The following is a 21,744-nucleotide window of genomic DNA, read 5'->3' as shown; positions in this document are numbered from 1 at the left end:
TTTGATATAACCATGATTAGTAAGTCGATCCTTCACAGGTTGTTTGTAACTAGAGTTTGGTAAATTTACCGTTTTTACCCCTAAAGTTACTTCTTGTTCCTTAAGTCCCACTGATCCTCTAATGAATAATTGGTTTGTGGTCCAACCACCAAACAGAATCTCTCTTGGGCCAATGAGAGGGTGGGGCCCCTTGTTCAAGACCTAGAGTCAGTACTTAAGGGAACAACCTCTCTACTATCCCTAAAAGCGGGTAGGAGTGAATTCTATCTTGCACCCTATGTCCCCAGCTATTCACCTAGTCTTACCCTTGAAATAGGAGGCTTATTACTCGGCGAACTCGGGACACTCTCACCCATGCAAATCTAAGGATAATTCTGAATAAACAGGAGTTCATAGTTAGCTTAGGATTATAGTCGAGTTACTTAGGTCATCGAGTGAAAAAATCAGTCTCAATAGTAAACGACATTATAAAGTGAGAGTGATTTTCTTCATGGTCTGTTCTTATGCAATACTCATTGCATAAGACGACCCCACTCACATGTCTCCACATGTACAATTTAGTGATCATATTGTTTATATCATATACAAATGTGGGCCGCATCCATAGTGTCCCCAGGATAAGGTACTCAGCCTTATCCCTGTACTATAGATCATTTTCACTATATACTTGAACTTGATCCACTCTTATGTCTCTAAATATAGTTCAAGTAATCATACTATAGCCAGAGTATTCTTAGTTTGGGTTTAGATTAATGATCGTAAAATTCAATTTATTCAATAACAATCTTTACTGAATAAACATCCATAATAACTTTATTGAAAATAGAATATGTTTTTGTTGACAAACTATGAGTTTTAAGATATAAAACCCAACCGTTGAAATTATGGTATATTTTAAGTATTTATTAATGAGTGTGATATGATGTATAACATGTTGAGTGTTTACTTATATGGTATTATGATGTATTGTATAGTATGTATATTGTTATTTATATATGCATAGTATTAAGGCCTTAGACTTAAGCAACCTTATATTGGTTTATAGAACCATGCCCAGACGACGAAGAAGAGGAAGACGAGGATGGGGGCGACCCCGTCTTAGAGGAATAGGACGAGGTGTGGCAGTAGAGGGTCCACCTCGAGAAGGATCAGAGGTTAGGTCGGTAACAGTTACGCCGCCCCCAGCTTTACCACCAGTTGCGCTACCACCTTTAGTGCCTCCACTACAAGCTGAACCTCCACCCCAGCCTGCTCTACCACCACAAGCCACACCTGAGGTTGCACCCCCAGCGCCCGGAGTAGATGCTAATACTAAGCTAATGTGTGAGTCTATCCAAGCATTAATTCAAACCCTGGTAACCACACAGCAAGCCAATCTACTAGCCAGCCAACATGCCCAAGCACAGGCCCAAGCACATGCACAGGCACAAGCAAAAGTCGATGCTCAGGCCTCCGCCCCAGTAAACCCTCCACAACCTATTAGATGTTCAAACTGGATAAAGGATTTCAAGAGATATGACCCTCGACCATTCGCCGGTTTCTTAGAAAACCCCATAGAAGCCCAAATGTGGATTGCAGTTGTAGAAACCACCTTTTAGACTATGAAGTGCCCAGAGAACCAAAAGGTCGCATGCGCAACATTTGTCCTACAGAAAAACGCAGAGATATGGTGGAGAGATAACAAAATCCTTCTTAACCTAGAAGGGGGACCTATGAACTGGGAACGGTTTAAGGAGGACTTCCTTAAAGAATATTATCCTAAGTCAGAGCGACTTAAGAGGCAACAGGAGTTCGCCCATCTGGTACAGGGTGGACTCACAGTGGAGAAATACAATCGAGAGTTTAAGAGACTCAAGAGATTTGCGCTGTCCATGGTGGACACCGAAGAAAAGATGACAGAGAAGTTTGTNTATCTGCATGTTCATGCAAATTTGAGATTACTAAATTTTGACTTTCTTTATTTTAATTCAACAATTAANAATGGGTCTGGAACCAAGAATCCGCCGCATGCTGGAAGCATTCAACCCAAAGACCTATAACGAAGCCTTGAGAACTGCCAAGGCTTTAGAGAAACCAAAGGATGAGAAAGACGTAAGGAGCCAGTAGTAANTCTTGTTTAATTCGTAATTAAAACAAAATGCGGTTAATATATCGTATATATTTAGCGCATATTCCCTAATTTTAGTTCGAACATTTCAAACTCACTCGTCACACTGTTCTAAGGTTTAGTTTGATATGATCTAGCAGGGGGACCTAATGGACCTATAGATCATGGGCTCCAACGATCTGAGATTAACCGGCTAAACTCATTAACCTTGTTAACCAACATTCGTTAACTACTATGACACTTCACTATAGCCTAGTAGTTGCACTCCCCTCACTATAGATATATTTCTGTCCATTTGATATAACCATGATTAGTAAGTCGATCCTTCACAGGTTGTTTGTAACTAGAGTTTGGTAAATTTACCGTTTTTACCCCTAAAGTTACTTCTTGTTCCTTAAGTCCCACTGATCCTCTAATGAATAATTGGTTTGTGGTCCAACCACCAAACAGAATCTCTCTTGGGCCAATGAGAGGGTGGGGCCCCTTGTTCAAGACCTAGAGTCAGTACTTAAGGGAACAACCTCTCTACTATCCCTAAAAGCGGGTAGGAGTGAATTCTATCTTGCACCCTATGTCCCCAGCTATTCACCTAGTCTTACCCTTGAAATAGGAGGCTTATTACTCGGCGAACTCGGGACACTCTCACCCATGCAAATCTAAGGATAATTCTGAATAAACAGGAGTTCATAGTTAGCTTAGGATTATAGTCGAGTTACTTAGGTCATCGAGTGAAAAAATCAGTCTCAATAGTAAACGACATTATAAAGTGAGAGTGATTTTCTTCATGGTCTGTTCTTATGCAATACTCATTGCATAAGACGACCCCACTCACATGTCTCCACATGTACAATTTAGTGATCATATTGTTTATATCATATACAAATGTGGGCCGCATCCATAGTGTCCCCAGGATAAGGTACTCAGCCTTATCCCTGTACTATAGATCATTTTCACTATATACTTGAACTTGATCCACTCTTATGTCTCTAAATATAGTTCAAGTAATCATACTATAGCCAGAGTATTCTTAGTTTGGGTTTAGATTAATGATCGTAAAATTCAATTTATTCAATAACAATCTTTACTGAATAAACATCCATAATAACTTTATTGAAAATAGAATATGTTTTTGTTGACAAACTATGAGTTTTAAGATATAAAACCCAACCGTTGAAATTATGGTATATTTTAAGTATTTATTAATGAGTGTGATATGATGTATAACATGTTGAGTGTTTACTTATATGGTATTATGATGTATTGTATAGTATGTATATTGTTATTTATATATGCATAGTATTAAGGCCTTAGACTTAAGCAACCTTATATTGGTTTATAGAACCATGCCCAGACGACGAAGAAGAGGAAGACGAGGATGGGGGCGACCCCGTCTTAGAGGAATAGGACGAGGTGTGGCAGTAGAGGGTCCACCTCGAGAAGGATCAGAGGTTAGGTCGGTAACAGTTACGCCGCCCCCAGCTTTACCACCAGTTGCGCTACCACCTTTAGTGCCTCCACTACAAGCTGAACCTCCACCCCAGCCTGCTCTACCACCACAAGCCACACCTGAGGTTGCACCCCCAGCGCCCGGAGTAGATGCTAATACTAAGCTAATGTGTGAGTCTATCCAAGCATTAATTCAAACCCTGGTAACCACACAGCAAGCCAATCTACTAGCCAGCCAACATGCCCAAGCACAGGCCCAAGCACATGCACAGGCACAAGCAAAAGTCGATGCTCAGGCCTCCGCCCCAGTAAACCCTCCACAACCTATTAGATGTTCAAACTGGATAAAGGATTTCAAGAGATATGACCCTCGACCATTCGCCGGTTTCTTAGAAAACCCCATAGAAGCCCAAATGTGGATTGCAGTTGTAGAAACCACCTTTTAGACTATGAAGTGCCCAGAGAACCAAAAGGTCGCATGCGCAACATTTGTCCTACAGAAAAACGCAGAGATATGGTGGAGAGATAACAAAATCCTTCTTAACCTAGAAGGGGGACCTATGAACTGGGAACGGTTTAAGGAGGACTTCCTTAAAGAATATTATCCTAAGTCAGAGCGACTTAAGAGGCAACAGGAGTTCGCCCATCTGGTACAGGGTGGACTCACAGTGGAGAAATACAATCGAGAGTTTAAGAGACTCAAGAGATTTGCGCTGTCCATGGTGGACACCGAAGAAAAGATGACAGAGAAGTTTGTAATGGGTCTGGAACCAAGAATCCGCCGCATGCTGGAAGCATTCAACCCAAAGACCTATAACGAAGCCTTGAGAACTGCCAAGGCTTTAGAGAAACCAAAGGATGAGAAAGACGTAAGGAGCCAGTAGTAATTGAGCAGAAGCACTCACATGAATCAGGAGGCTCTGACCGTCCGCCACTAGCACGTAGGCACCGTTCCAACAACAGACCTGCTCCAAGATGGAATGAGTGACACCCTCCTCAACGTATTGACAAGAACCCCAGGAATTAAGATGGGGCTAGAGGAAGGAGAGAAGAAGGGTGCACTATCTGTGGAAGAATACACGGTGGGAGGTGCATGGCTGGCAACCGAGCGTGTTACAGATATGGTCAAGAGGGGCACATCGTCGTGAACTGCATGGCCAGAAACGTTGAAGCACAACCAAACCCGCCTAAAGTAGTAGAGCAGACGGAACAACCAACACCATCGCGAGCTCAAGCTAGGGCCTATGCGTCTACGAGCAAGGACACTGGGAAGTCCGACGTCGTGGTGACAGGTACACTATCCATTTTAGGTCATTTTGCTTTTACTTTATTTGATTCTGGTTCTACGCATTCCTTTATTTCTATGCCTTTTGTTGTACAAACAGGGTTCAAATTAGGACCCTTATTGCATGAAATGTATGTAAGCACCCCTTCGGGGGTAGACTTAGTAGCTAGGGATAGNTTATTAATGAGTGTGATATGATGTATAACATGTTGAGTGTTTACTTATATGGTATTATGATGTATTGTATAGTATGTATATTGTTATTTATATATGCATAGTATTAAGGCCTTAGANATAGTCGAGTTACTTAGGTCATCGAGTGAAAAAATCAGTCTCAATAGTAAACGACATTATAAAGTGAGAGTGATTTTCTTCATGGTCTGTTCTTATGCAATACTCATTGCATAAGACGACCCCACTCACATGTCTCCACATGTACAATTTAGTGATCATATTGTTTATATCATATACAAATGTGGGCCGCATCCATAGTGTCCCCAGGATAAGGTACTCAGCCTTATCCCTGTACTATAGATCATTTTCACTATATACTTGAACTTGATCCACTCTTATGTCTCTAAATATAGTTCAAGTAATCATACTATAGCCAGAGTATTCTTAGTTTGGGTTTAGATTAATGATCGTAAAATTCAATTTATTCAATAACAATCTTTACTGAATAAACATCCATAATAACTTTATTGAAAATAGAATATGTTTTTGTTGACAAACTATGAGTTTTAAGATATAAAACCCAACCGTTGAAATTATGGTATATTTTAAGTATTTATTAATGAGTGTGATATGATGTATAACATGTTGAGTGTTTACTTATATGGTATTATGATGTATTGTATAGTATGTATATTGTTATTTATATATGCATAGTATTAAGGCCTTAGACTTAAGCAACCTTATATTGGTTTATAGAACCATGCCCAGACGACGAAGAAGAGGAAGACGAGGATGGGGGCGACCCCGTCTTAGAGGAATAGGACGAGGTGTGGCAGTAGAGGGTCCACCTCGAGAAGGATCAGAGGTTAGGTCGGTAACAGTTACGCCGCCCCCAGCTTTACCACCAGTTGCGCTACCACCTTTAGTGCCTCCACTACAAGCTGAACCTCCACCCCAGCCTGCTCTACCACCACAAGCCACACCTGAGGTTGCACCCCCAGCGCCCGGAGTAGATGCTAATACTAAGCTAATGTGTGAGTCTATCCAAGCANGTTCTTATGCAATACTCATTGCATAAGACGACCCCACTCACATGTCTCCACATGTACAATTTAGTGATCATATTGTTTATATCATATACAAATGTGGGCCGCATCCATAGTGTCCCCAGGATAAGGTACTCAGCCTTATCCCTGTACTATAGATCATTTTCACTATATACTTGAACTTGATCCACTCTTATGTCTCTAAATATAGTTCAAGTAATCATACTATAGCCAGAGTATTCTTAGTTTGGGTTTAGATTAATGATCGTAAAATTCAATTTATTCAATAACAATCTTTACTGAATAAACATCCATAATAACTTTATTGAAAATAGAATATGTTTTTGTTGACAAACTATGAGTTTTAAGATATAAAACCCAACCGTTGAAATTATGGTATATTTTAAGTATTTATTAATGAGTGTGATATGATGTATAACATGTTGAGTGTTTACTTATATGGTATTATGATGTATTGTATAGTATGTATATTGTTATTTATATATGCATAGTATTAAGGCCTTAGACTTAAGCAACCTTATATTGGTTTATAGAACCATGCCCAGACGACGAAGAAGAGGAAGACGAGGATGGGGGCGACCCCGTCTTAGAGGAATAGGACGAGGTGTGGCAGTAGAGGGTCCACCTCGAGAAGGATCAGAGGTTAGGTCGGTAACAGTTACGCCGCCCCCAGCTTTACCACCAGTTGCGCTACCACCTTTAGTGCCTCCACTACAAGCTGAACCTCCACCCCAGCCTGCTCTACCACCACAAGCCACACCTGAGGTTGCACCCCCAGCGCCCGGAGTAGATGCTAATACTAAGCTAATGTGTGAGTCTATCCAAGCATTAATTCAAACCCTGGTAACCACACAGCAAGCCAATCTACTAGCCAGCCAACATGCCCAAGCACAGGCCCAAGCACATGCACAGGCACAAGCAAAAGTCGATGCTCAGGCCTCCGCCCCAGTAAACCCTCCACAACCTATTAGATGTTCAAACTGGNGGGTTTAGATTAATGATCGTAAAATTCAATTTATTCAATAACAATCTTTACTGAATAAACATCCATAATAACTTTATTGAAAATAGAATATGTTTTTGTTGACAAACTATGAGTTTTAAGATATAAAACCCAACCGTTGAAATTATGGTATATTTTAAGTATTTATTAATGAGTGTGATATGATGTATAACATGTTGAGTGTTTACTTATATGGTATTATGATGTATTGTATAGTATGTATATTGTTATTTATATATGCATAGTATTAAGGCCTTAGACTTAAGCAACCTTATATTGGTTTATAGAACCATGCCCAGACGACGAAGAAGAGGAAGACGAGGATGGGGGCGACCCCGTCTTAGAGGAATAGGACGAGGTGTGGCAGTAGAGGGTCCACCTCGAGAAGGATCAGAGGTTAGGTCGGTAACAGTTACGCCGCCCCCAGCTTTACCACCAGTTGCGCTACCACCTTTAGTGCCTCCACTACAAGCTGAACCTCCACCCCAGCCTGCTCTACCACCACAAGCCACACCTGAGGTTGCACCCCCAGCGCCCGGAGTAGATGCTAATACTAAGCTAATGTGTGAGTCTATCCAAGCATTAATTCAAACCCTGGTAACCACACAGCAAGCCAATCTACTAGCCAGCCAACATGCCCAAGCACAGGCCCAAGCACATGCACAGGCACAAGCAAAAGTCGATGCTCAGGCCTCCGCCCCAGTAAACCCTCCACAACCTATTAGATGTTCAAACTGGATAAAGGATTTCAAGAGATATGACCCTCGACCATTCGCCGGTTTCTTAGAAAACCCCATAGAAGCCCAAATGTGGATTGCAGTTGTAGAAACCACCTTTTAGACTATGAAGTGCCCAGAGAACCAAAAGGTCGCATGCGCAACATTTGTCCTACAGAAAAACGCAGAGATATGGTGGAGAGATAACAAAATCCTTCTTAACCTAGAAGGGGGACCTATGAACTGGGAACGGTTTAAGGAGGACTTCCTTAAAGAATATTATCCTAAGTCAGAGCGACTTAAGAGGCAACAGGAGTTCGCCCATCTGGTACAGGGTGGACTCACAGTGGAGAAATACAATCGAGAGTTTAAGAGACTCAAGAGATTTGCGCTGTCCATGGTGGACACCGAAGAAAAGATGACAGAGAAGTTTGTAATGGGTCTGGAACCAAGAATCCGCCGCATGCTGGAAGCATTCAACCCAAAGACCTATAACGAAGCCTTGAGAACTGCCAAGGCTTTAGAGAAACCAAAGGATGAGAAAGACGTAAGGAGCCAGTAGTAATTGAGCAGAAGCACTCACATGAATCAGGAGGCTCTGACCGTCCGCCACTAGCACGTAGGCACCGTTCCAACAACAGACCTGCTCCAAGATGGAATGAGTGACACCCTCCTCAACGTATTGACAAGAACCCCAGGAATTAAGATGGGGCTAGAGGAAGGAGAGAAGAAGGGTGCACTATCTGTGGAAGAATACACGGTGGGAGGTGCATGGCTGGCAACCGAGCGTGTTACAGATATGGTCAAGAGGGGCACATCGTCGTGAACTGCATGGCCAGAAACGTTGAAGCACAACCAAACCCGCCTAAAGTAGTAGAGCAGACGGAACAACCAACACCATCGCGAGCTCAAGCTAGGGCCTATGCGTCTACGAGCAAGGACACTGGGAAGTCCGACGTCGTGGTGACAGGTACACTATCCATTTTAGGTCATTTTGCTTTTACTTTATTTGATTCTGGTTCTACGCATTCCTTTATTTCTATGCCTTTTGTTGTACAAACAGGGTTCAAATTAGGACCCTTATTGCATGAAATGTATGTAAGCACCCCTTCGGGGGTAGACTTAGTAGCTAGGGATAGAGTAAAGAATGACCAAGTAATCATAGGGAACCAAACACTAAGCGTGGACCTGATGGTAGTAAGCATGACAGATTTCGACGTCATATTAGGCATTGATTGGCTAGTCGAAAATCGTGCTAGTATAGACTTTCGTAAAAAGGAAGTAAAATTTTCACCATCGGCGGGACATGCCTTTAAATTTAAAGGCACAAGTATCGGAATTACCCCTAAGGTAGTCTCGATGTTGAAAGCAAAGAGGCTAGTCCAACAAGGCAGATGGGCGATATTAGCATGTGCAGTAGGCGTAAGAGGAAAAGAAAAGACCCTAGAAAATGTGTCAATAGTAAACAAGTTCCCGGATGTATTCTCGGACAACCTACCTGGAATACCCCCTTCCCGAGCAGTCGACTTTGTCATTGAACCGAGTCGAGAACTAAGCCTATTTCCAAAGCACCCTATCGCATGGCGCCAACAAAGTTGAAGGAACTCAAGGCGCAATTGCAAGACTTACTGGATAAAGGGTTCATTTGACCTAGCGTATTCCCCTGAGGTGCACCAGTGTTGTTTGTTAAGAAGAAAGATGGATCGATGCNGCCGGTTTCTTAGAAAACCCCATAGAAGCCCAAATGTGGATTGCAGTTGTAGAAACCACCTTTTAGACTATGAAGTGCCCAGAGAACCAAAAGGTCGCATGCGCAACATTTGTCCTACAGAAAAACGCAGAGATATGGTGGAGAGATAACAAAATCCTTCTTAACCTAGAAGGGGGACCTATGAACTGGGAACGGTTTAAGGNAAGATATAAAACCCAACCGTTGAAATTATGGTATATTTTAAGTATTTATTAATGAGTGTGATATGATGTATAACATGTTGAGTGTTTACTTATATGGTATTATGATGTATTGTATAGTATGTATATTGTTATTTATATATGCATAGTATTAAGGCCTTAGACTTAAGCAACCTTATATTGGTTTATAGAACCATGCCCAGACGACGAAGAAGAGGAAGACGAGACGAGGATGGGGGCGACCCCGTCTTAGAGGAATAAGACGAGGTGTGGCAGTAGAGGGCCCACCTCNGCATAGTATTAAGGCCTTAGACTTAAGCAACCTTATATTGGTTTATAGAACCATGCCCAGACGACGAAGAAGAGGAAGACGAGGATGGGGGCGACCCCGTCTTAGAGGAATAGGACGAGGTGTGGCAGTAGAGGGTCCACCTCGAGAAGGATCAGAGGTTAGGTCGGTAACAGTTACGCCGCCCCCAGCTTTACCACCAGTTGCGCTACCACCTTTAGTGCCTCCACTACAAGCTGAACCTCCACCCCAGCCTGCTCTACCACCACAAGCCACACCTGAGGTTGCACCCCCAGCGCCCGGAGTAGATGCTAATACTAAGCTAATGTGTGAGTCTATCCAAGCATTAATTCAAACCCTGGTAACCACACAGCAAGCCAATCTACTAGCCAGCCAACATGCCCAAGCACAGGCCCAAGCACATGCACAGGCACAAGCAAAAGTCGATGCTCAGGCCTCCGCCCCAGTAAACCCTCCACAACCTATTAGATGTTCAAACTGGATAAAGGATTTCAAGAGATATGACCCTCGACCATTCGCCGGTTTCTTAGAAAACCCCATAGAAGCCCAAATGTGGATTGCAGTTGTAGAAACCACCTTTTAGACTATGAAGTGCCCAGAGAACCAAAAGGTCGCATGCGCAACATTTGTCCTACAGAAAAACGCAGAGATATGGTGGAGAGATAACAAAATCCTTCTTAACCTAGAAGGGGGACCTATGAACTGGGAACGGTTTAAGGAGGACTTCCTTAAAGAATATTATCCTAAGTCAGAGCGACTTAAGAGGCAACAGGAGTTCGCCCATCTGGTACAGGGTGGACTCACAGTGGAGAAATACAATCGAGAGTTTAAGAGACTCAAGAGATTTGCGCTGTCCATGGTGGACACCGAAGAAAAGATGACAGAGAAGTTTGTAATGGGTCTGGAACCAAGAATCCGCCGCATGCTGGAAGCATTCAACCCAAAGACCTATAACGAAGCCTTGAGAACTGCCAAGGCTTTAGAGAAACCAAAGGATGAGAAAGACGTAAGGAGCCAGTAGTAATTGAGCAGAAGCACTCACATGAATCAGGAGGCTCTGACCGTCCGCCACTAGCACGTAGGCACCGTTCCAACAACAGACCTGCTCCAAGATGGAATGAGTGACACCCTCCTCAACGTATTGACAAGAACCCCAGGAATTAAGATGGGGCTAGAGGAAGGAGAGAAGAAGGGTGCACTATCTGTGGAAGAATACACGGTGGGAGGTGCATGGCTGGCAACCGAGCGTGTTACAGATATGGTCAAGAGGGGCACATCGTCGTGAACTGCATGGCCAGAAACGTTGAAGCACAACCAAACCCGCCTAAAGTAGTAGAGCAGACGGAACAACCAACACCATCGCGAGCTCAAGCTAGGGCCTATGCGTCTACGAGCAAGGACACTGGGAAGTCCGACGTCGTGGTGACAGGTACACTATCCATTTTAGGTCATTTTGCTTTTACTTTATTTGATTCTGGTTCTACGCATTCCTTTATTTCTATGCCTTTTGTTGTACAAACAGGGTTCAAATTAGGACCCTTATTGCATGAAATGTATGTAAGCACCCCTTCGGGGGTAGACTTAGTAGCTAGGGATAGAGTAAAGAATGACCAAGTAATCATAGGGAACCAAACACTAAGCGTGGACCTGATGGTAGTAAGCATGACAGATTTCGACGTCATATTAGGCATTGATTGGCTAGTCGAAAATCGTGCTAGTATAGACTTTCGTAAAAAGGAAGTAAAATTTTCACCATCGGCGGGACATGCCTTTAAATTTAAAGGCACAAGTATCGGAATTACCCCTAAGGTAGTCTCGATGTTGAAAGCAAAGAGGCTAGTCCAACAAGGCAGATGGGCGATATTAGCATGTGCAGTAGGCGTAAGAGGAAAAGAAAAGACCCTAGAAAATGTGTCAATAGTAAACAAGTTCCCGGATGTATTCTCGGACAACCTACCTGGAATACCCCCTTCCCGAGCAGTCGACTTTGTCATTGAACCGAGTCGAGAACTAAGCCTATTTCCAAAGCACCCTATCGCATGGCGCCAACAAAGTTGAAGGAACTCAAGGCGCAATTGCAAGACTTACTGGATAAAGGGTTCATTTGACCTAGCGTATTCCCCTGAGGTGCACCAGTGTTGTTTGTTAAGAAGAAAGATGGATCGATGCGTCTGTGCATGGATTACAGAGAACTAAATAAGAGAACCATAAAGAACAAACATCCTCTGCTTTAGTACCGCCTTTCACCCCCAACAGATGGACAAATGGAACGGTTAAACCAAATTCTAGAAGACATGTTACGCGTTTGCGTACTAGATTTTAAGGGAAGTTAGGATTCCAAACTCCACCTAATGGAATTCTCCTATAATAATAGCTTCCAAGCAACTATTGGAATGACACGATTTGAGGCCCTGTACGGGAAACAGTGTAGGTTCCCACTATGTTGGGACGAAGTAGGCGAGAGAGAGTTAGTAGGATCCAAGTTGGTTTGACTCACCAATGAGGTTGTCTAGAAAATTCGAGCGAGGATGCGTACCGCTCAAAGTATACAGAAAAGCGACGCCGATGTAAGACGTAGAAGCTTAGAGTTTGAAATAAGGGACTTAGTATTCCTTAAGGTGACACCTATGTCATGAGGTTCGGATGTAAATGCAAGTTAAATCCTAAATTCATTGGACCATTCGAGATTCTAAAGAGAATTGGTCCAGTAGCGTATAAGTTAGCCCTACCTCCCGCCCTCTCAGGAGTGTACGATGTATTTCACGTTTCGATGCTGAGGAAGTACATTACAGACCCTATCCACGTAATAGACTACAAACTACTCCAACTCAATAAAGATCTGAGCTAAAAGGAAAAACAAGTAAAAATCTTAGGCAGAGAAGTAAAAGTCTTATGCAACAAGAACATTGCATTCATTAAGGTGCTGTGGCGGACATAGTGAGGAAATCACGTGGGAATGTGAAGACGAAAGAAAAATACGCCGAGTTAGTACAAGAGTTTGAGACTTTCGAGGATGAAAGTGCTTTTTAGGGGTATATAATGTAACGACCTGGGAAAAAGATAAAGAAAAGGAAAGAAAAAGAAAAAAAAAAACTCATTCGCCGAAAAACCCGCAAGTTTTCCGGCGACCACCGAGTTTTGCGGATCCCACGCGAAACGACAACTGCACCCCACTCAGCCTTCAGCCCAAGACTCCCAAAACACCTCAGAATACTTGCAAAGAAAGAAAAGAAAGAAAATACGAGAGAGAGAGAGAGAGAGAGAGAGAGAGAGAGAGAGAGAGATTTCGAATAATGTTGGCGAGTTTCCAATTTTTCCCGACGCGTCCCAAACCACCCGAAAACCAATGCCAAATGCTTAGTTACCATCACGAGAAGGATCTCTAAGGAGGATAGCACAATAACTCAAGGTACGTTTTTTTGCCTTTTCATAAGCGTCGTCGTCGAGAACCGAGGTCAGAAAATTGAGTTTTTCTAAATGTTCTTAGATATTGAGTTTTTCTAAATGTTCTTAGATCTGTGGTTTTAGGAATTTTTAGGCCATAAAACTTCGAGGAAGGAAAGAGGGACGACAAACAGAGAGAAAAGGAAGAAAGGGGACCGAAATCGGCAACGGAAACGCCGCAGGAAGGAGAGAGAGAACGCGCTGGAAAATTGCACAGAAGTCAGGTAAGGAAGAAGGATCCATCGAATTCAGGTTAGCACGAATCGAATACCTAGACCCGAGGCCCAAACCAATCCCAGTCCAACCCGCGAAATCGAGGGCCAAGTTCCGATTTGGCCCAAACCTCATTCCAGCCCAATAGCCGATGGTTTAGCTGAACAAACCTGAGACTAGACCCACGGTCCAACTGCACCGGCCTGCAACCCAAACACTTGCGGTCTAGTCCAGTAAGCCAAGGCCCAACGATCAGTCCGACCTAGTAGCCTTTTGCAGTCGATGTCCCGAACCGGATTGCGACCTGCGCCTTCACCCGATGCTAGCGCACGACGAGGCACGTTCTGCTGCTGCTACCACGTGGAAACATGGCGTCCCGAGCAGTCCCTTAGCTTGGCTTGGCACCAACGGCTCTGGTGACTCCTCTGGTGGCTCCCAACGGCTGTTCGACTCGACTTCTCAGATTTTAGCTCGATTTCCACTATTTTGACCGTCCCGAACCTGTTTTCGGCCCTGGTTAAGGTAATCGAGGCCATTTTAGACCATATTTCACATTTATTGAGTTATTGGTAATTTAATTGTGAAATACTAACGGAAGGTGACAAACGGTGTGATAGGAAATAAACCCCGACAACATAGGAAGCAGCTCTCAAGGAACGGAGCTTACGTTTAGCTAATTAGGGAGTACTTCGGCCAAGGCCAACAAAGTAAGTGGTCTTACTATAGGATAGGCTAAAGATTATATGAATTATGATGATGTATGAGTATGATGTTGTGCTGTGATGTTAGTTATATGTACGTTATTTATGTTTTGATGCATGACTTACATGTCATATTTGATGCACTTAATGGCTTTTATGATGAGTATGATGTATGCATGACGATGGTATTAACATGATGATGTTTTCCATGTTGAACATGCCTTATGATATTGTATGCCATATTGTATCACGTCGTTAGATCGACATAGGACAAAACCTTAAGAGCATGAAAATGATACTAATGTAAATATCTAGGAGCACGTATTACACAGTATAACAAAGAGATGAGAGTAGAGGGTTGTGTCAGAAGAGACGTATAATTGGACTTAGAGGGACCTCATGCATATTGTGTGTTCATAAGCATAGGGCTACTTCCCCTAGAGATGATGAGTGCGGACGCGCACCATATGATGACGAGTGCGGACGCGCACAAATGAGGGTGTTCATGAGGTGCATGACACTGTGGGGTTCCACTGACCTCCGGACGTTACTACAGATTAGCTTGACTAGAGGGTCCAGGGGGTGTGCGAGCACCCTGGATTCACACACGGACGTGTGAGTCGTGTGTAGGGAAGTATTATACATCCAATTTGTCCGAGACTGGAGGCCACCCTTATGATGATTAGAGATAGGTTCCTAATTCATGATTGCATGTGTTTGCATTAGCATGACGCCTATAGTGGGGTCACTTACTGAGTATTTCTTCAAAATACTCAGGTCGTGTGCCATATTGTTTTCAGGTAAAGGCAAGGTGCCCATGTACGGTTGACAACGACATCATTATCAGAGACTGTGACGCATGCATAGGGTAGTTGCATATTTAAAATTCCTAGTCTTGGTTAGGATAGGGTGTTTGCATTTCATTTGTTTAAATTATTTAATTTGTAATAATTTTTTTTTATCTTATTTTGACTCCAGCATGATGTTTGAAACACGTAAGTCCGACAATGTTTTCTAGTGGTTTAATGTATTCTAAAGTTTTAAAATTTCCGCTATTTAAGATAAACATTTTTAAAGTTATATTCTGTATATAAGATGAGCATCAGACGTTAGTGGCGACTCTGGATATGTGACAATTTAGGGTACATGCAAGGTCTGTGAAAAGTTTCATGAAGGAAGATGTATGGCTGGGGCGAGATTTTTTTTTTTCAATGTGGCCATATCGCCATCAACTGCACGACCAAGAACTCCAAAGACCCACCTAATCCACCTAGAGCATTGGAAGAGGCGGACAGACTAGTACAAACTCGTGGTCAAGCTAGGGCATATGCGTCCACCAGTAGAGACATTAGGAGGTTCGACACTATGGTGACCGGTACACTATCCATTTTAGGTCATTAGGCTTTTACAATATTTTATTCTGGTTCTACGCACTCTTTTTCACTGTCTTGATTTAACAATTTTCACTGTTGTCTGAAATCAATTGCATTGAAATACAAACACAACTTGGTTGGCTTTTAGTGGTCCTAACATCCCTACATAACGTTTACTCGTGGTACTACACATATACCCATTGACTCACGTAGTTTTATTAACGCATCCAAATTCAGTAGTTTTGTCATAATATTTGCAACTTGTTCTTGTGTGACACAACGCTTCAGCTCAATAACTCCATCTCTGGTCAAATCACGCAAGAAATGAAACCTCACATCAATGTGTTTGTTGCTTCCATGCATGATTGGATTCTTAGATAGCTTAATGGTGGAACTGTTATCACATAACATAGTGATACACTTATCTTAAAAATGACCAAGTTTTTCCAAAACTCTCCTCATCCACACCCCTTAACAAGCACAAGAGGCGCAGCCACAAATTCTTCTTCAGTAGTGGATAAAGTAACTATAAGTTGTTTTTTGGAGGACCAAGACACAGCTCCATCACTAAGTAAAAACACATAATCAGAAGTGCTTTTCCTATCATCTATTTCTCCTGCATAATCACACATTACCCTTTTTCGATAAAGAACTCCCAAATCTACCGTACCTTTTAAGTATCTCAACACTCTTTTTCCAGCTTGCAAATGCAACTCAGTTGGACTTGCCATAAATCTGCTAATGAGTGACACTACATACATTAAATTCAGTCTTATTGCAGTTAGATACATAAGACTTCCAATAAATTGTTTATACATTATAGCATTGATCTGGACTCCTTCTTCATCCTTTGTCAGTCTAGCCCCAGAAACAATAGGGTTTTCACACTATTACTTTTTTAAGGTGGCTGGAGAGTAATATAAACACAGTGTTACTATGTTAGCAGCGATGTGCATAATTAAACTTATTGAAACATTTATTATCATTTTTAAAGGTCATTAGCAAGACCATTTACTCAATAATAAAATACTTAAAATTAAGGTTGTCGCTAGAGGCATGGTATATCTATAATGTGTGAACAAATTCAATTAAAACATTTCATAAACGATATCATTAACTTAAACATTCGTAAAACCCATTTCAATTAACGAAAATTCTCTGATGTAACCTAAGGGCTTTAGTATAAAAATAAGTACAACTATCCTAGATTTGATTCCATGGTCTTCATAACAACGCTGTTATCCTTACAGAGTTGCCTTACCTTTACTTGAAAAAAATAGCACGTGGCTTAAGTATTTAAAAATACTCGTAACTAACCCTACTATTGAAATCAATAAATGCAAACAAATACAATCATGTTGGGACCTATCCTTTCATTATCATCATGACATTGGTCTCACTTTCTAGTTCAGGCTGATTGAATGTATATTACTTCTCTACACACGGTATACACAGGAGCACATGGACCCGAAGGTAGACTCGTATACATACCCTAAGGTAGACTAGTATCTTTTCATGTGCACATGAAAACTCGCACTACCGAAAAAGTCGCGGAGGGAAAAAAGCGTGCAATATATCATGACACAATATTGTACTATATGCATTCATACTCATCATAAAGGGGAAGTATCCCGATGCACATGACACATAAAATGCATGAGATCCCCACATGACACACAAAATACATGAAATATACGTATGATGTGGGTCATACCTTCGTTCTTTCATAAACATAACTTTCATGAATAGCATACATGGCTAAATAATATTTCATAAACCTGAAGAGAATATGTCAATATAGTGTGCATGACATAACGTATATATAGAGACATCATGCATCATACAACATGAAAGTAATCACAAGATACATAACATAACATCATCTATATGTCTCATGGGGTCCCACGTAACATAATATAGATTTAGTTAGAACATAACATAGCAGGATACACGTCAAACAGTCACAAGTACGACATGTGTAAGAGACATAGAACACACGTTGTTCATACTTCATACAATTCATCTAACCGATCCAATAGTAAAGTCACATAATTGGTTTGCCTAAGCAGTCAATAAATTTTCTAAGTTGCTATTGGTTTGATCCTACACAGGTTTTGTTTAGAAATTGACTCCCAACCACATTAATAGTAGATTCTACTCATGGAGGTTAAATCTGCGATCATATTATTGTTAAACAAAGATTTATATCACGGTAAAATTAATTCAGTTCATTCATTTAATATCATAGTTGTGAACAAAAAAATTACATATTCAAATTCTATCACATATATAGTCAAACTAAAAACAAATCATTTAATCTTGATTAGATCTCAAATTTGTATCACAAATTTGTTCAAACTAAAACTAAAATTGGTTTATAATACTATCATCAAATAGGATTTTTGAATTCTCTACAGTACATTTAATTATATGCTCTCTCTTCCATTTTTACTCTCTATGTAATGGAAACAATAGCTCCATCCAAAAACAAGTTGGATATGACCCACTAACAAAATACAGCTAGACAACAACAAAGAGAATAAAAAAGAGGTTCTTTTTTAGTTACTTTTTTTTTTTATTTGTTTTGGTGTATTTGGACGGTGGGTCATATCCAACGTCAAAACAGTTCAAATTTGTTCAAACTAAAACTAAAATTGGTTTATAATACTATTGTGAAATAGGATTTTTGAATTCTCTACGGTACATTTAATTATGTGCTCTCTCTTCCATTTTTACTCTCTATATAATAGAAACAACAGCTCCATCCAAAAACACGTTGGATATGACCCACTAATAAAATATATCAGACACAACAAAGAGAATAGAAAAGAGGTTCTTTTTTACTTGTTGCTTTTTTTTTTTATTTGTTTCGGTGTATTTGGACGGTGGGTCATATCCAACGTCAAAACAGTCACAAACCCATAATCATGCCTCTCTCTCCTATTTCTCTCCCTATTCTGTCTCTTATTCTCCCCATCAAACTCCCTCTCCCTCTCCTTCCCTCTGACCTCCCATTCTGTCTCCTCCCAAGAAGCCTCCCTTTCCCTCTCCTCCAAAACCAAATCTCATGGGAAGTTCCACTTCCAGTACTCCAACGCCCTTGTGGTGTCTGTTCCCATTGGATCGCCGCCGCAGCAGATGGACATGGTAGTAGACACCGGCAGCCAACTGTCCTGGATTCAATGCCACTACAAAGTAAGGAGAAAATCAGTGAAGCCCATGATTAATGTGTTTGACCCTTATCTCTCCTCCTCTTTCTCTTTCCTTCCCTGTAACACCACTCTGTGCAGACCCCGAATTCCCGATTTTACCCTTCCTACTTCTTGTGACCCAACTCGCCACTGCCACTACTCCTACTTCTACGCGGATGGGACCCTGGCCGAGGGTAATCTCGTCACTGAAAAATTCACCTTCTCCAATTCCTTAACTACACGCTCCCTCCTTCTGGGCTGCGCTACGGCCTCTACCCAAAATAGGGGTATATTGGGAATGAACACTGGACGCATTCCGGCCAAAATATCCAAGTTTTCCTATTGCATTCCGGATCGAACTGGGTCGGATCTAACCGGCTTGTTCTACCTTGGAGACAACCCCAACTCCGCTACATTCAAATACGTCAACATGTTGACTTTCCCCAAAAGTCGACGCTCCCCGAATCTTGACAAGTTGGCCTACACCCTCCCGATGAAGGGTATAAGAATAGGCAACAACAAACTCAACATCTCGCCCGCCGTTTTCAAACCGGACCCATCTGGGGCCGGTCAGACCATGATCGACTCCGGCTCCGATTTGACGCATTTGGTAGATGAGGCCTACAGCAAGGTCAGAGAAGAGATGTTCAGATTAGTGGGGCCCATGATGAAGAAAGGATATGAATACACCGCCGTCGCCGACATGTGTTTTGACGGCGCAGTGGCGGCGACGGTGGGTCGGAGGATTGGCGACATGTGGTTCCAGTTTGAGAATGGGGTGGAGATATTGGTCGGGAAAGGGGAAGGGTTATTGACGGAAGTGGAGAAAGGGGTGAAGTGCGTGGGGATCGGACGGTCAGATAGACTTGTGACTGAGAGTAATATAATTGGGAACATTCATCAGCAGAATATGTGGGTGGAGTACGATTTGAGAAATAAGAGAATTGGGTTTGGTGTTGCTAAATGTAGTGGATTGAAGGCATGATCATGGACGGTGAAGATTCGTACTATTCTTTTGTGTATCTGTTTAGATTACCAAATTTTGTTATAAAATAAAACAAAATTTGTTGTAATATCAGACTTATTGATCATTTATTTCTTTNTCTTTTGTGTATCTGTTTATATTACCAAATTTTGTTATAAAATAAAACAAAATTTGTTGTAATATCAGACTTATTGATCATTTATTTCTTTGGGTAGTATACAACTATGAAATAGTTTGTTTTTTTTAAGTTCCATACTTCCTAAATATAATATAATGGATTAATTTATAAAATTTGCAAATAANCAGACTTATTGATCATTTATTTCTTTGGGTAGTATACAACTATGAAATAGTTTGTTTTTTTTAAGTTCCATACTTCCTAAATATAATATAATGGATTAATTTATAAAATTTGCAAATAAATAAATAAATATAAAACATCAATATCCACCCATCTTAAATTAAATCACGGTTATCATAATTTACATGATTAAATGTATAATCTTGTAAGCGGGCTCTCTTTTCACCATAAGGAGTGGATTAAATAATCAACCTTTCTCCCCCAAGGCACAACTCCCCATAGGTTGCTCCCCCCACTAGGCACAATTAAAACCTTGCTTCCCATAGGGCATAACTAAAACTTAGGCACAATTAAAACCTTGCTTCCCATAGGTCATAACTAAAACTACCTCAGTAACCCTCTCTATGTAACTTTCAAGGGTGACAACTCGACCGATATGGGCCATGATCTCATGTATATATATATGTACAATGAGGATTACATGGTGAGCCTTGATCTAGTAACAAACCTCAATCTGGACGATGTACTATAATAAGTTCAGATATCGCTGAAAACTGCTAAAGGAGTTGGCATTGGCTTTGTCATGATGTTGGCGAGCTGAACCTTGGAAGATATGAGTCGCACATCAAGTTGATGAGTCGATACTCATTCACGAATGAAGTGATAATCAACCTCAACATGCTTCGTTCGTCGATGAAAGATTGGATTGGCAGACAAATAGGTGGCACCAATGTTGTTATACCATAGGCTAGGCACTCGCGTTTGCGAAATCCCAAGCTCACGCAAGGGGACTTGGATCCAGATNTTCGTTCGTCGATGAAAGATTGGATTGTCTGACAAATAGGTGGCACCAATGTTGTTACACCATAGGCTAGGCACTCGCGCTTGCGAAATCCCAAGCTCACGCAAGGGGACTTGGATCCAGATTAATTCGTGGCATCAATAGCAGCCTTGTATTCGGCCTCTGTACTAGAACGAGAAACTGTTGATTGTTTCCTTGAACTCTAGGAGATAAGATTGCCACCAACGAAAATCGCATAGCCTCCGGTGCTTCAACAGTCATCAGGATTCCCGACCCAATCAGCATCCAAGAAGGCACGGAGAAAATCAGTGTTGGCTTACAAGCCCATATCAATAGTTTCATGTAGATAACAGAGAATTATCTCAAACTCATGTTGAAAGGAGGATGAGAATTTGTGATGAGAATTTGTGAACTTTGCGCTCCATGAGACTAATGGATGTTATCGCCCTGTTGAGTTTGTTTGTTTATTTTTGCATGAATGATGCTAGATACAGTTGCATGGACACTCAGTTAGCTTTCATGAACCAGTGTAACGATAAGTTTAGGGTTTTGTGGCTAGAGGGACAAGTCACTAAGTAAAGACCTAACCCTTCCCCTAGGAGCCTAACAAACCACCACGGCATACAAACCACCGCTAGAGTACTCTAGGCTACATGTGTGTGATTGGTGTCATAGCTTCGTGGGGGACCAGGGGGTTTCAGTCACGACTCGTAGT

The 21,744-nt window shown here is 41.6% G+C and overlaps 1 protein-coding gene across 1 annotated transcript; it reads left to right on the top strand.

Moving 5' to 3' along the window:
• Positions 1–18,702: 18,702 nt before the first annotated feature.
• LOC111787792 (aspartic proteinase PCS1-like) lies at positions 18,703–19,926 on the top strand (the record flags this gene model as incomplete). Its single annotated transcript, XM_023667845.1, has 1 exon — positions 18,703–19,926. A coding segment is annotated over one exon (1,224 nt), but the record flags the coding sequence as incomplete, so codon positions are not given.
• Positions 19,927–21,744: the final 1,818 nt, after the last annotated feature.

The sequence above is a fragment of the Cucurbita pepo genome, chromosome LG02 (assembly GCF_002806865.2).
Source record: "Cucurbita pepo subsp. pepo cultivar mu-cu-16 chromosome LG02, ASM280686v2, whole genome shotgun sequence".
Classification (NCBI taxonomy): Eukaryota; Viridiplantae; Streptophyta; class Magnoliopsida; order Cucurbitales; family Cucurbitaceae; genus Cucurbita; species Cucurbita pepo.
The sequence above is the reverse complement of the archived record's forward strand: the minus strand, read 5'-3'. Positions and strand labels throughout refer to the sequence as shown.